Below are 16,612 nucleotides of genomic sequence, written 5' to 3' on the forward strand. Positions count from 1 at the left end.
GTGATAATTTGGGAAAGGTTGATTTACAAAGGGATCTGGGTGTTCTTGTTGACCAGTCACTGATAGCAAACACGCAGGTGCAGCAGCAGTTAGAAAAGCAAATCATACATTGTTCTTCTTTGCAAGAAGGTGAGATTACAGTAGCAGTGAGGTCTTACTAGCATTGTACATGGCCTCAGAGAGACCAAACCTGGACTACTGTGTGAAAGTTTGGTCTCCTTATCTAAGGGAGGACATAGTTGCCAGCGAGGAAGTGGGATGCACGGTCACCAGGCTGATTCATGTGATAGTAGGTTTGTCATAGGAGGACAGATTGGATTCACGGGTCTGTATTCAGTAGAGTACTGACACATTTTAAACTCTGACAAGATTGTACAGACTGGATGCAGGGTTTCCACAACAAGGGATGATGATCTCAGGATGCACTTAGGTAAGGAGACATTTTCTCACTCAAAGGGTGGTGAAACAGTGGAATTCACAAAAACAGAAGTCTGTGGAGGAGTCATCATACAATTAAAAAGAAATAGATTTCAAGGACCTAAAAGGTGTCAAAGGGTATGACAAGGGAGCAGGAATATGGCATTGAAATGGTATGGCAATGTTGAATGGTGTTGCAAGTGCATGTACTCAGTTGATTGTCTTACTTCAGAATTTATTTTCTTTTCCTAAGTTCCTAGATGTTCACACATTACAGGTAGAAGCATCTACATAACATAATCACTTGAGTTAAAGGATCCCATGGAAATTTTTTAAACTTGTTGCACACCATGTTATAATTACACATGCAGGGTCACGTTGATGCTATGTTACTACCCACTCCAGAGAATTTCAACTCTTCTATTTAATGTGTAAGGTCAAATGCTGTTTCTGGATTTGTCATTAAATTTAGAAGAAACTATCCTTAAGATGTAGTTAAATCCATTATCAGAAATTACAATTTCACTTTACAGTACATACTGTCACTCAAAAAAAAGGTTTAGAATATGCAATTTAGAAAAACATTAATATCGATATATACTAACATAATAGCAGTCAAAATGTTAATTGTGCAATACCATTAAAAAAAATTATGTTAACAGCTGATTATTCAGCCCATCATTCCACATACTATTAATTAGCCCAACCTAAATCAATCGCACTGTCTACTCAGTTCCTGTAGCCTTGTATCTTGCATGTCAAATAATTACTCTTCTTCTTCTGGAAAATTTGTCCAGTGCTTTTGGCATAATATTCATGCACTACGCAAAAATATATTGTGTAAAGAGATGTCTCCCAATATCTCTCCTCATTCCTACTCACAGTTTTAGAGTCTACCTTCCTTATTAATGATTTCCCAAACAGACGAACGTCTTTCCACTTCACTAATTAAAACAAATATTATCTTAGCCATCTTCGCTCCAATACAGTCCCAGTGTCTCAAGTCTCTCCTTACAATTGAAGCCAGTCAATGTGATAGAAAAAAAGCAACCTTTCTTTGTGGGTACAGTTTATTAACTAACCTTAAAGCAGCTGCTAGGCACCAGTATCACCTGTTCCTTCATTAACATGCACGCCATACAAGTACCAGGCAACGACCATCTCCAAGAAGAGAGAATCTAACCTTCACTCCTTGACATTCAATCGCATCACCATCATAGAATCCCCTATTGTCCACATCCTGTGGGCTACTATTGACCAGAAACTGAACAAGTCTAGTCATATAAATATTGTGACAACAAGAGTTGGTCAGAGGCTATGAACCTTGCATTGAGTAACTCCACCTCCTGATTTCCCAAAGCCTGTCCACTATCTACAAGGTAAAAGTCAGGAGTATGATGGAATTTGCTCTACTTAGTGCCCATGATTGAATTAAAAACCATGCAGTCAATTAATTAATTGATCAATCACAATTATTTGATAAGTTAATAAATTCTCCACTTCTCTTTTAATAGAACTTGTGAAAGCATACATATAATCCTTGAACAAACTAATGAAAAGGAAGCAAATATTAGCCCAGTCAATCTTCAACCCTTCTCAGTGATAACTTAGGTCAAATGTACATTGTCCTAAACAGAATAGCTATCCACAAAATTTAGTGGGCAAGCTTTTCTCAGATTACCCCTTGTATGGGATTTCCATTTGAATACTGAAGAAATACATACTTGTATTAGCGAGTTTTGAGAAGATTTGTAGCTCAGGTTGGGTTTTGGATGTAGGTTTGCTCGCTGAGCTGGAAAGTTCATTTCCAGACGTTTCGTTACCCTACTAGGTAACATCTTCAGTGGGCCTCAGGCGAAGCAATGCTGAAACTTCCTGCTTTCTATTTAATAGAAATAGAAGAGAAAGCAATACTGAAAATTTTTTCTTTCTATTTAGAAAAAGAAATAAATAGAAAGCAGAAATTTTCAGCATTGCTTCACCTTAGGCCCACTGAAGATGTTACCTAGTAGGGTAACAAAACATCTGGAAATGAACCTTCCAGGTCAGTGAGCAAACCTACATCCAAATATGTTTGTATCTATAGCTTCAACTTGTGCCAGTGTTTCAGAAGAGTGTGTTGCTGGAAAAGCACAGCAGGTCAGGCAGCATCTGAGGAGGAGAATCAATGTTTCAGGCATAAGCCCTTCGTCCAGCAACACACTCTCGACCCTGATCGCCAGCATCTCCAGTCCTCACTTTCTCCCAATGTTTCAGCAGCTAAGATATGTTCACTCCACTTGTTTTCTTGGCTTCCCAAATTAATGGAAAACATTTATTCTGTACCATTTGTACCATTCTGTGGGCAGCACGGTGGCACAGTGGTTAGCACTGCTGCCTCACAGCACCAGAGACCCGGGTTCAGTTCCCGTCTCAGGCAACTGTATGTGTGGAGCTTGCACATTCTCCCTGTGTCTGCGTGGGTTTCCTCCGGGTGCTCTGGTTTCCTCCCACAGTCCAAAATGTGCAGATTAGGTGAATTGGCCATGCTAAATTGCCGTTAGTATTAGGTGAAGGGGCAAATGTAGGGGAATGGGTCTGGCTGGGTTGCGTTTCGGTGGGTCGGTGTGGACTTGTTGGGCTGAAGGGCCTGGTTCCACACTGTAAGTAACCTAATCTAATCAACAATGTGTTAAACACTGCTGCACTCCAATAGCTGTGAAGAATATTGGCACATGCAGCACAGTTAAAAACTATGTATTTTTTGGGTAATCTTGAGCTGGAAACTTGAGGGTGCATTTTCCTGAATGCAATTCCTTTGGTAATTATTCATTCCCAAGTCTTCTTCAATAGTAGCATATTTTACCATAGTATCCAGTTCCAATACTTCAGAATACTGAAAGGCCTAAACAGTGTCTATGTTGGGAAGATGTTTCCATTAGCAAAAGAGACTAGGACCCAAAGGCACAGCCTTAGAGTAAAGGGAAGACCCTTCAGAATGGAGATGAGAAGACACGTCCTTCAGCCAAAGAGCGGTGAATCTTCGGAATTCATTGCCACAGAAGGCTGTGGAGGCTAGGTCATTCAGTATATTTCAGACAGAGATAGATAGGTTCTTGACAGTTAAGGGGCTCAAAGGTCACAGGGAAAAGGCAGGAGAATGGGGTTGAGAAACTTATCAGCCATAATTGAATGATGAAGCAGACTCAGTGGGCCAAATGGCCTAGTTCTACTCCAATGTCTTATGCTTGTTTGGTCTTACCCTGGACCCAATGCTAGGTATAAGTGCACAATCAATTTAACTGTCCAATCAAACTTAATTGTTCTGTTTCTTCCCTGAATGCCAAGTGATGTGAGGACCTGACCCAGTTCTTTGGGATGTCATTAACACTCACTCCTGACTTATTCTACTACTGTCTATGCCTATGTAACTTAAAAGGCCCTTGAAGCCTGATTTCCAATCTTAACTTCCTTTTTTATTTTATTTATTACACATTGTTTAAATTCAGTAGGTATTTCTCAGATGGACAAACCAGAACAAAACGTAATGCTTGGAAATGAACATGCACTAACACTGAAACTTTATTTTCAAGTATATAAAACAGGTCTCATTCACCAGTTTTACTATATGTTCTCTCTGATTCCCACAGAAAATCATTGATGTGAATTATAAAGATGCCTTCCAGTTTATGACGCTAGTGAAACATTACCATATCTGCTTTAAGATAAATGCAACCTACCTTCACCAAAATGGACTCAACTGAATGCTATATTCTGCTGTATCATTCAACCCAAATACACATTTCTTTCATTTCCATAGCTTTCTTTATAAATGTCTCCTTCTTTCAGTGCATTAAAAATATTTCTCTTTGAAATTTTTCACCCTGTAAAAATGCACTTTTCATATTGATGGACTCACATTCCTAGGAGTATCATGTTAAAAGAACTAAGAAGAAATTCAAGATCACTTTTCCTGTCATTGGTACATCCCCACAAACATCTTGACCACCAAGTTTCTCTTCAGAATCCAGAGCCACTGGTCTGTTTTAGATTTATATGTCCCTCCAGGAAACTGAGACATACTCTTCTTGGAATAACTGTTCATATTTCTAAATTTACCAAAGCTCAATCATGCCTTGTATGCATTTAACAGATCACCTTTTGTATGAAGTTTGTCCATAAATGGTGGCCGATTTTCTGAACTTTCCTTGGGGTCTAACTCTTGGGCCAGTCGCTCAGAAAGCTCTTGCCTCGAGTAAAAAGTGACAGTACTAAAACCATAGGTTATTTTTACTTGGTAAACATGTAACGTGCATCTATATGACTACTTCATTTTTTCCATTGGTGCAGTTCAGTTTCACAAAACACAAGTGGGAAATCATCTTCAGACACTTCACACTTCATCTGAAAAGTAACTGTGACTACACCTGACCACATATTTTTCCTATACCACCGACCTAACCATTCACTGGCAACCCACCATCCAGTCATTCACTCACCCCTAACCTCGTTCATCAATTCATTCACTGAACCTACACTTAAAAGCTAGACCTTTAACTTGCCAGAATACAGTAGCTAGCACTGTAAAAAAGGAAGTATGTCCTATCTGGCCCCAACACCATTGCTCTCTGATGGAGTTCTCCATGAGACACTGTATTTTGTACTTGTTCTTCTCACAGTATTGGAAAATCCCAGATGAAACAGACAGCAGCATTGATTCCTATCTTTGCATCATTTTACTGATCTACATGATGTACTCCCTTCGGTTTAAAATGTTCAATCTATATTACTCTCCAAAAATTTAAAAGCAGTACACTAATTGGTGCCCTAACCAATGTTATCTTACCAATCCCTCTAGTGGATGTTGTATTAAAATGAGATTGTTCTCTTACAGTGGATTCAGGATTATTGCCTGCTAAATATGCATCATTGTGAGACAAACAATTTTCAATTTATTCCCAGAGAACTGGAACTGTTACTTTATAATATATATTATTTATTTGCAGTGAAGAAAAATTACACCTTATTGGCACAGGGAGATAACTAGTATTAAAAATGCGAATTAACTTTCTATGAAATAGAATAGTTTGTTGTGGATGACAGAACAATGCAATAAATGTTATGTATATGTAATATTGGTGCTATTATTTTGACCTCAAGTGAAAAGATATTTCTCTGATATTGTTACAGTACTGCCTATGGGCAACATTCTGAAACAGTAAAATTCTTTAAGTATTTGAAGCATATCTGATTACAAGTCCATGCAAATATATGAAATAAAGTTTGGTGAGATCTATTTCCTTTACTAACAAGTCCTAAGAATTTGTGTGCTCAAGTAACTGTTAGAATGATAAGAAAACCAGACTATCATAGCTACCTTTAATACCTTTCTCTGATTTCACTGCTGCTGCAGGTTTGACTGTAAAAGAAAGAAGAATGAAAAAAAACTAATTCATTGCAAACAGCAAAAAACATTTTTCTTCTACCTTGCATATGAGGTATCTATGAAACATTTCTTAGAACCTTGATAACCAGGTGCAAATTCCTCTTCAGGCAGACATATTAAAAATACTCATTATTAAGATTGTTAGTTTTTCCTGGTAAGTAAATTGAACATCTCACTATCACACAATACAATTTGCTGTAAAATATTACAAGATAAAAATTCTGAAATTCAGTTCAAGCAATTCAAAAAACTAATTCAAAAGATGCAACATTAAGATACAGCATGTTTATGACAAAGAAAAACCAATCCTTTGTTCAGGAAAATGTGTTATTCTAAGGGTTAAGTTCCTCCATTAAGTTTGAAGCCTGGATTTTTATTTAAACAAACAGCTGCCTCCACTGAAATTGGATTTTAAGTCCTTGGTGTCTGGAACCCAGAGCACAGATATCACCTCAGCAAAAAGCAAGTCTGTTCTCAGAGGATTTCTTTTAAATTGCTATGATACCACTTTGAAGAGTGGAGACAACTCTCAGAAATGTGGGGGCCAGAGATTCTTTGGGTGAAGGAGATTGTCAGGGACCATTTTGTAGAGTGTCAGCTGCTCTTTGAGGATGTTAACTGTGGAGAAGGTAATGCATAAAAATGTACATAAACACTTTGAAATATTTGTAATCAACCTGTTTGGACATGTTGCAACACATCTCGACACTTTTAGCTGTTCTTGACAGCTCTTGTCAAGATAGATAGTTCCAAAGTAGTGTCATTGTACAGAGAAAGGAGGCATTCCTGCCTCTGGAAGAATATGCTTATTTAGCAGTGATATCATCCTGAGGCACTGTCAACATGCCTCCTTTATCAAGCTTCAGCTCTATCTCTGTTCTGAGGAAGAGACATACTGAAATGTTAAATGTTTTTATTTCCACAGATTCTACTAGATCTGCTAAGTTACTTCAGCATTCTTTCTGCTTGTTTCTAACTCAGTTAGAAGTTGGCATACATCGCAGATAAAAAATTCAAAAGTAACAGGAACTTTAAATGCCATATCACCCACTCTGGATGAAGCTTGCAGTTGAAAAGGGATCACCTCCACAAGAACAATCAGCTTGGCTACAAACAAAATATTTCATGATCCACACTGGAACACGGAATATTTATTACAAACGCACTTTAACTTTTCCTCAATTTCACTTTCCCAATCCTGCAACTGTCTGTTTATATGCGTGCTCATGTGCGGGTGTGTTGCTGTGTATGTTCTTTGTGTGTTTATGTGTGTATTTTTCATGGTATTCAGGATGGGTTTTGGCAGTAATTATATTTATACTTTTAACTTAGTGAGTCATTTTTAAATTAAAACAAACTCTGTTCTAGCTTTCTAGCACTTCATATCTAGCTTCATACATTGGCAAATATATACTAAATTTTAAAAAAGCATAACCGTTTAAACACTTTAAATTTTGCTATAGCAGCCTTAGGAGTGAAAGGACAAGAATTTACTCACCCCCATCTGGAATAATTTGTGGAACAGCTAGACATCAAATCTACAATGCTTAATAACATTGTTGACTCGTTTGCCATGGGTCTATGCTAACATTACACTGCTTAACGTAATCAAGGAATGTGAACCAGTACTCCTGCTATATTTGTATGAACTGTCTGTGCTAGAGGGATGGAGCAGTACCCCATTTACTTAATGCAATGATTATGGCCACGTGCAAAAACAACAGTGACCACAACAATTGTAACAATTATCAACAAATCCCCCTGCCAAGCAGTTTAGAGTAAGATATTTGTCCATGTTGCCCTCATCAAACTATTGATCTTGGTTGAATGTATCTATCCTAAATGCTGATTTCAGAGCTGGCAGGTGCACAACTGACATGATCTTATCAGTCTAGCAGTAATAGGAGATATGCTACCAACTAACCAAGGCATTCAACCACAGCAGTAAAGACAGTCTATTTAAGCTGAATGTCTTCCAAACCTGCTCTGTGTGATCTACTGTTTCCATGACAACATGGTGGGTAAAGTCAGCCATGACAGGCAAGTATCAGATCTTCAGAAACCTTTGAAATATGCAGTGGGGCAAAACAGAATTGTGTTCTGACACCAGTATACTCTTCTCGTTGCTGCTGTCATACGATTTCATTCATCGACAGTTGATGTCTACTTGCATACCAGAACTGACAGAAAACTTTACAGGGTCATTTGCCTGAGATCAAAAACTGAAAGGTGCACCATGTCCTCATCAGACAACTGCTGTAATCTCGGAAATGGACAGCCTCTGTCATGTCAATAACATTTTTGGTTTGACCATTGGCATCAGGAAATTAAAGGCATGGCTCAAGATCTTGCTGTCATGCAATTTGTCAGTACTGATTATGCGACACTAGAGGTTGTTGATAGTTTCACTATGTAGGCTCTACAATCTCAAGCATTCTGTCACTTGATGCTGTAATCAACATGATTTACACTTGATGCTGTACTCAACATGATGCTGTAGTTAATAGGTGCAAGTCGAGCAGAAAGTGTTGTAAAAATATCAATACACGAGTCTACCACATCTGTGTCCTCTGTAGTCCTCTACAGTGACAGGACCAAGGCAACATTTGTTATGCAGCAGAGAGAGCTGAACAGATCTCACCTTTGCTGTCTCAGATGTATCCTCAACATTTGTCGACAAGACAAGGTCACAATTTCAGGGATTCTTGTGTATACTAATTACATTAGCCTGCAAGCATTGCTAAGCCAAATGACTTCTGAGCTACTTCTGCCATGTTTATTAGATGGATGGTGGCTGTACATTCAAAGAACTTCACTACAATGAACTGGCCACTTGGTCAAAATCTGCTGTGTGTTCAAACCTTCACTATAAGGACACCTGCAAGCAAGAAGATGGCAGGCTTTAACACTAACAACTGGGAGACAGTCACCAATGACCATCACCTCTGGACATGGACTGTTTAGAGGGGCATTAGAACATGGAATCAGAAAAAGGAAAGTTCAAAAGGTGGAGAAGAGATCCCAATGGGAAAAAAAACAGACTGGCAAGTTCTGCACCATTTCAGATCACTGATTTACACTGCAGCCATAAGTCAGAGATTTCCATTGAGAGTGAATAGTTAAGGCAATTTAGGATATGATTATGTTGAAAAATAAGCACTATATCAATCAGCAGGGATTAATGGTAGGTCAGAACAAACCTTAGAGAACCAACAAAGAATGACTCAAAGTTAACAAAAGAGCAGAAAGTGGAGTGTGCGAGAAAGCTAGAAAATATAGAAGCTGGTAGTAAGAGCTTTTATGAAGATTTGAATAGAAGATGAGTAACTAAAGGTGGTACTTAACATCTACAGTGTGTTTTCCTTTATCAGTTCATCAACGTGAGAAATGGCCCAGTTCAAGTCCCACCTGCTCCAGAACAGGTTGATTAGGAAAAAAACCAAAAGAAACAGCAGAGGCTTTGAACAAATGTTTTGTGATTGTCTTCATGGTGGAAATCTTCCAGAGGTAAATGAAGTTATAGGGAGTTGGGTGCAGCACCCACTGGCCAGTACATACCTTAGCCCCATCTTTAAATCTGCTCCAGAGGATGTGCGCCTTTATAGAAAATCCACAGGGTGAAAAGAGGTTATTTGGCTCATCATTTCTATTCTAGCCAAAAATGACCTATCCAGGCTAATCCAAGTGTCCAACTCCCAGTTTGTGGTCAGTAACTTATAGCATTTGCACATCCAAACATCTTGAAATCACTAAGTGGTAGCTTATGCATTAGAAACAGAAGGGTGCTAAGGATGAATCCTTGTAGGATGCCAGAGGTAACAGTGTTGGAATGAGAAAGAAATCCCTGTAGGTCGTTCTCTTGTATTAATTAGATAGATAAGAATAGAAACAGAAGAATGCAGATTCACTCAATTGAATGATGGCCAGGGAATATTGGAGAATGATAATGGGAAATGTGGCAGATATTGCAACTTATTTGAGAAGGATGAAAATGAATAATTGGCTTTTGTCAAGACTTCAAAGCAGTGTTGTGTTAGGAGGAGACTATAGTGATGATTACTGTACCAGAATTACCTGTGACCGTGACATCAACTAATCTGTGACTCAATCAGTAAGCGCACTAAGTAACGGTAGTGATGAGCAAATTGGTTTCTCACTCAGAATGGGAAAAAAATAAGAGAAGTCACCATCTTTATGTTGTCATTGTTGAAATGAAATAAAACTGGGTAGTTTAGCATTCTCAACTCTGAAATCAGAAACCAAAGCCATTATAGTGTTTCATGCTCAGAAGCAATTCTATCAATCAATCCTGGTCTCAAAATGTTGGCGTCAACTAGTTAAGTATTCTTGTCAAAATCTCTGCTGCATTTCCTATGCAGATGACAGTTATCGATTTTAAAAGTGATGCAAGATAATTTTACCAAATACGCACGGCTATTTCTTCAATACACAGTGGTATTTAATCATTGACTCTGCAACTTTCTGGTTATCTGAGGGATCTACACTCCAACAATGCTATGTATTTTGAGGTCAATATTATTATTAACAAGTCAGGGGCAAGAAGGCTTTTGTACAACCCTCTACTTGAAATCATTATCCTACATCTGCTGATTGTCAAATTCAATCATTGATGGGTGGCACATAGTTGATCTCAATGCTAGATTTCTTGGCATCAGAAAGAAAGGAAGGATAGCAGCAAAAGTCATCTCATCTCCTCCACCCCTAGCCAATCCTTTCACTCTACTTCCCATGATCCCCACCTGTTGACTACTTTCCTGGTCTCACCCAGCATGGCCCTTGCTGAACCTGGTGAGTACATTCCTAGCTGCAATGGATAGCTGCAAGTCTCCATACATTGTTTTTCCTGACCATATGAAGTCCCACTCTGCAAAACTAATGCTTGATCAGAGAACATTATTACTTCTTGTTCAACATTAATAGAAGTTGGCAATAGCCAGAAGGAGAGGCTTCGCCAGATGAGAAGTTAATACAATAGCAGAGATATAGATTAGGTGCATATTTAAGAGAAAAACCTGAGGCAACTCTTGTTCATTCTTTATACTTTTATTACGCCACAAAAAAACCTCAATAAGATGTAGATGGTGAGATAAAAAGGAAAAGCCTGACAGGATACTGCCTCTGAACAACATTCTCAAAGTTGTGTGAACAATGGCCACAGTACAGAACCAACAGGGAGGGGATATTGAGGAAGACAACATTGGGCTCACCAACTGGGTTGAGGCAGCTTCCTAGTAGCAGATAGGATGGCCAATAGAATTGCAGCTCCATGCCCCAGTAATGTGTCCTGAGGGAGGAATGGGTCACATGATTCCACCAATGGGTTTTCCCTCCACTCCAGACAGACCTACTGGATTCAACCCTTCAACATTACTAGTTGTTGCACCAAAAGCATCTCCAAAAGCCTAACTGTGGCTGCTACGAGAGCCTGGGCCTGCAGCCTAAGGGATCCTCTCAACATCTTTAAATGGAAGGAGCTTGCAGGAGTGGCCTCTTTACCATCTGCCTCCAGAAAGATCTTGCAAGCAAATGGAACCACATACCATTGCATTCATATTTGCCTGGGATGGACGAATATTTTCAAAGCCACAAATTCTAACGCTCAATCCACCCACCACGATATTTCAGGCTGATTGATATTTGCATTATTTTTACTATCATGAGGTTATTGTTAAGGATTTATTTCCCTTCCCTCATTACCCTGCAAAAAATGGTGGGTCTCCATCTTGTACTACAACTGAATGATTTGCTGGCCCATTTCAGAAGGAGTTGAGAATCAACATCTATGACTGCAATTACAAGTAACGACTGGCTAACTACATAATATGTTCATAAGAAGTCACGATTGAACCAATTGTTTTTTTTTTAAAAGACAATCAGTCCAAAACTTCCTGGTCACTTTCACTGAAATCAGTTTGTCTCCACACAACTTTCTTCCACAATGGCAGTGGGCGCTGAATCAATTGTTAATCTTAAATCTGAGTTAATGAATTTTTGATAAACACAGGTAAATACAAGGAAATGGGGGTCAAAGGCAGGTATATGGAGTTAGACAACAGATAAGCTTGATATCACTGAATGGCAGAACAGGCTCAAAAAGCTGAATGGTCTATACCTGCTCCCATTGATCTATTCTCCTCTGTTCTTTATAGCAGGTGGCCAAATTCCAGGCATTTTATGCAACTATTCTATTAAATAAATAGTGTGGTGCTGGAAAAGCACAGCCAATCAGGCAGCATCTAGGAAGCAGCAGAGTCGACGTTTCAAGCATAATCTCTTAATTCCTGATGAAGACCTTATGTGTGAAACGTTGATTCTCCTACTTCTCAGAATCTGCCTGACAGGCTGTGCTTTTCTAGTGCCAGACTTTTTGACTCTGATCTCCAGTATCTGCAGTCCTCACTTTCTCATATTAAACAGTTGATCTTAATTAATCATTTCTACAGTTAAATAATAAATAATAATAAATAAATAATAAATATTTTTGCAAATCTAAGTTCTATTAACAGCAAACTGTATGAAGAGATTAGTAGAAACAATAGCGTGGAGACTTGTTTCAAACTTGATTGTCTTTTCCTTGTTTACTCACTTTGCTTCTTTTCTTCCACAATAATAAGCAAATTAAATGTCATAAATGCATCTTTTATATTTATTAGATTTTACCCTTGCAAATTATTTATATCCTTCAGCAAATGGTGCAATTTAACAGAAATTACCAATATTGTATTTCTTCCAATTATTATGACCAGTAGATGGCATAATCGTATTTTAATTCCTGCCAAATGCCAAGAAATTTTTAGAATATGCAGAATTTACCTGATGCATCTTTGGCTGCTTTTTGTTTTGTAGTTGTAGCTTCTGCTGGTTCTATAGAAGGAAAGTATATTTTTTTTTAAAAAGCAGGAAATTTTGAAATAACCACGGCTATTCTCCATTGTCTTACTAAATCAATAGCGAGAGGCCATGCTTTCAAAGTGTGAGGTGGAAAGTTTAAGGGGGATACATGCGATAAGTACTTCCCACAGAGGGTGGTGGGCGTTTGGAATGCATTGCCAGCAGAGCTGGTAGAGGCAGGCACAGTAGATTCATTTAAGATGCATCTGGACAGATGCATGAGTAGGTGGGGAGCAAAGGGATGCAGCTGCTTAGGAATTGACCGACAGGTTTAGACAGTACATTTGGATCGGCTCAGGCTTGGAGGGCTGAAGGGCCTGTTCCTGGGCTGTAAATTTTCTTTGTTCTCTTTGTTCTTTGTTCTCAAAACCCATAGGTTCGGCAGTAATGCTCCATCCACTTTATTTAGCAAGACAAAATATTCTATTTATTCTATTGACTGCATAATCACATACTTATTTGAAAACCTTTTGGCAGTACTCTTGTGTCATTACATAACTCACGTAGATACCTCAGAGTATTGGGGTGACTAAGACACACTTAATGCTCAGTGTACTCAAGAAGACATGCTATGGATTGCAAGCACTGTCAGTATTCATAGTCAGTGCACAAATTATGTTGAAAGCTCATTGAAGGCTTTTCATTTATTCAAATAAAGGGAAAATTACACAATGCAGCTGCAGTACCATAGCAGTGCTTCAAAGATTCAGCAATTGTTTGATCTGATCCGTTAAGAGAAGCATGCTAGGAATGCATTATATCATTACCAGTGAGTTTTATTCGGTTACTGGGAAAGAATGATTTTAAATGGTCTGGGAGGTTGAGGCAATTGCTCAATACACACAGCCAACCACCCTCTGTCAAATACATCCAGTCACCGTTCATAAAAAATCATCAAAAATAGATCAGAAAAGAAACAGAAAGGTATTCCGTGTTCTCATCTATGATCTACCTCATGGCTTTGCCATGATAAAAACAATTCTAAGACCATGTACTGCTTTTTGTTCCTATGCCCACCCTCTGTTCTTTCAACCTCTATTTTTAATCAACCTGTTCAGATATCTCTGAAGCAGGTGGGTCTTGAACCCAGGCCTCCTGGTTCAGGGTGGGGACACTACCACTGCACCATAACAGGACCATTCTGACATCATTTAAATTTTGAGTTATCGTCATTTCGTTGGATGCTGCATAATAATCTATTTGACATTCTAGGACATCTCATCTTGCCCATCTAATGTTTTCTCTTTCACTTCACCTGGTGTTCTTTAAATGTTTGGCATAACTCCTCATTCTTTATACTTCAACTTTATACTTCTTAAATATTGCTCCGAGTACTCGCCCTTAGTGGTGTCTACAGGTTGATAATCACCAAATCACCACATCTCTCAACTTTCAGTCCTTTAGCTAATTTAATAACCAAGCAGTTAGTTTGGTACCAAATCACCACTGTCCTTTTAGTCCTGTGGACTTCAATTCTGTTATCTTTTATGATATGTAGTATTTTATCATTGTTTTATCTCAAAGTCATTTTCCACTTATTACTCTCCGGCTTCTCTTATTAAACCAATATATTTGTCCAAATGGTAACTATGTCCTATGAATTAGGACATTCTGTAAAAGCCTCACATAGACTTATAAAGCCACTCAGCATGGAAAAAGACCATTGGGCCTAACCAGTTCATGCCAAACAAAATCCCAAACTGAACTAATCCCACTTGCCTGCTCCTGGCCCATATTCCTCCAAATCTTTACTATTGATGTATGTATCAAAATGTCTTTTAAACATTGCAATTGTACCCACATCCATCACTTTCTCAGGAAGTTAATTCCACACACAAACCACCCTCTGTGTAAAAAATGTTCCCCTCATGTCTTTTTCAAATCTCCCTCCTCTCACCTTAAAAATGTGACCCTCATCTTGAAATTCTCCATCCTTGGGAAAAGACCGCTACCATTAATCTTATCTATACTCCTCATGATTTTATATACTTTCATAAGACCACTTCTCAACCTCCTACACTCCAGAGAAAAAAATGTCCCAGTCTTTCATATTGATCATTTTCAATTTTCTGAAATCCCAACTAAATCATGATAATACTGGCACCAGAAGCACTGCTCACCTAGATAACGCAGAATATTGGGTGACTAACATTCACTTAATGCTTAGTGTGCTCAACAATATCTGCTATGAATTCCAAGCACTGTCAGCATTCATAGTCAGTGCATAAATTATGTTTAAAGCTTATTGAAGACTTTACATTTATTCACATCAAGGGAAAATTACACGATGCAGCTGTAGTACCACTGCAGTGCTTCAGAGACTCGCCAATTGTTTGAATTGTTCCATTAAGAAATGCATTTCATGGCTTAACCCAGAGCTACATTTTGACAGTTCTTCTATGTTACAGTCTCCTGTATTTAATCAGGACATTCTGTAATAAGATATGTGTTTGATTACACCTGTCTGATCATTGAATCTGACACAGTGCTTGATTACTTTGCCCCTTTGGGTGGAGCTAGTGAGTCAAGTGACTGACTCCCGCCCTTCAAAGAGAACTCCAGAATAGAAATGTGACTTCTAGGTATGACCACAAGAGTATTAGAAGTTCTGCAAAGCTCTAAGGTATTTGAAGTCAAGTAAATAAGCTGTTTGAATTTAAGACTCTCTGACATAAACAAGAGCTCAATCCAACATTAAAGACTGAAAAGGTGCACATGTAAGAGCTGTGGACTCTGATCATTTTCTTCCAAAACCTTGCAGATATTCTGATGTGTTATGTTTATGTATTGGAGGTACATCTAAGTATGCTGATAAGATAACCTTCCACTATTGAGTAATGTTGGCAAAGTGATGCTGGGGCAAAATTATCAGTTCCCACTTTAACCTATAAAGTTTCATCCACCTGTTTAGAGCTTTAAAATTTTTTAGAGACAGGTTCATGAGGTAGTCTATGCATATTGAGAACATGCTGAGTGGCACTGAATAATTCTGCACTTCATATGAGCATTGACAATATCACTCAAAGTGCTGATGAACACATTCCCTACTGCAATTACTTAAAGCTGATCTACAGTTCCATAATCCATATATCACTACTTTTTTTTTGACTGTCAGCATTGTAGTTGCAATTCTGAATCTCCCAAGTGTCATGTCAATATTTACAGTGCGCTCTAGACATATTTTTAAAAAATAGCTCTCATTTTTAACTCCTTGCTTGAGCATTCTGGAGTGAGTTTGTGGAAATCTGTAGATAGTTAGACTCCAAGTTCTGGATATTTAATTTAGAGATAGAAATGCATTGGAACAGAATTTTGAGCCATAAATGAAGAAAAATGTTAATTATTTCTATTTATGGTGATAATTATGAAATTATGAGAGAAATCAACCTTTTTTTTAAAAAGAGTTCTTCAGAGGCAGAAATTCTTCTATTCTGCAGAAATAAGAAATCAGCAGCACGATAGTGTTTCAGGTTGCACTTGCTAACAACTGTTAACATCTGGCACTTTATTAAATGTCTGATCTCCCATCTAGAATCCTATTTGATCCCTATTTATCATCCTCATATTAATATTGCTCAGTCAATTTTCAATCCAGCCAGTCAAACATCCATTACATTCCTACAAACTGGAACCTCTAATAAATACTGAAGAAGAAATGTTTAAATTATTTCTAAGAAGCCAAGGGTGTCTCATGAAAAATAATTGTTCCACTCCAGGACTGGACACCTCGGATATGACTAGTTCTGGGCCATTTCAAATGTCTAGCAAGTTCTATAATGGGATTGCAACTTGAAGGAATGCAGCGGAGTGACTGCTGGGATAGTTCAAGGACCACATCCAAAATGCCCCCTTGTCATG

The 16,612-nt window shown here is 38.2% G+C and overlaps 1 protein-coding gene across 1 annotated transcript in view; it reads right to left on the reverse strand.

Moving 5' to 3' along the window:
* trdn (triadin) overlaps nt 1-16,612 on the reverse strand; it is a 426,623-nt gene that overhangs the window by 176,696 nt on the left and 233,315 nt on the right. Inside the window, exons 16-17 of the mRNA XM_060854831.1 lie at nt 12,677-12,727; nt 5,774-5,815 (exon numbers count right to left, since the gene is read on the reverse strand). Of these exons, the coding sequence (XP_060710814.1) occupies nt 5,774-5,815; nt 12,677-12,727 (93 nt within the window). The remainder of the gene's footprint in view (nt 1-5,773; nt 5,816-12,676; nt 12,728-16,612) is intronic.

This window comes from Hemiscyllium ocellatum, chromosome 3, assembly GCF_020745735.1.
Source record: "Hemiscyllium ocellatum isolate sHemOce1 chromosome 3, sHemOce1.pat.X.cur, whole genome shotgun sequence".
In the NCBI taxonomy this organism is placed as follows: Eukaryota; Metazoa; Chordata; class Chondrichthyes; order Orectolobiformes; family Hemiscylliidae; genus Hemiscyllium; species Hemiscyllium ocellatum.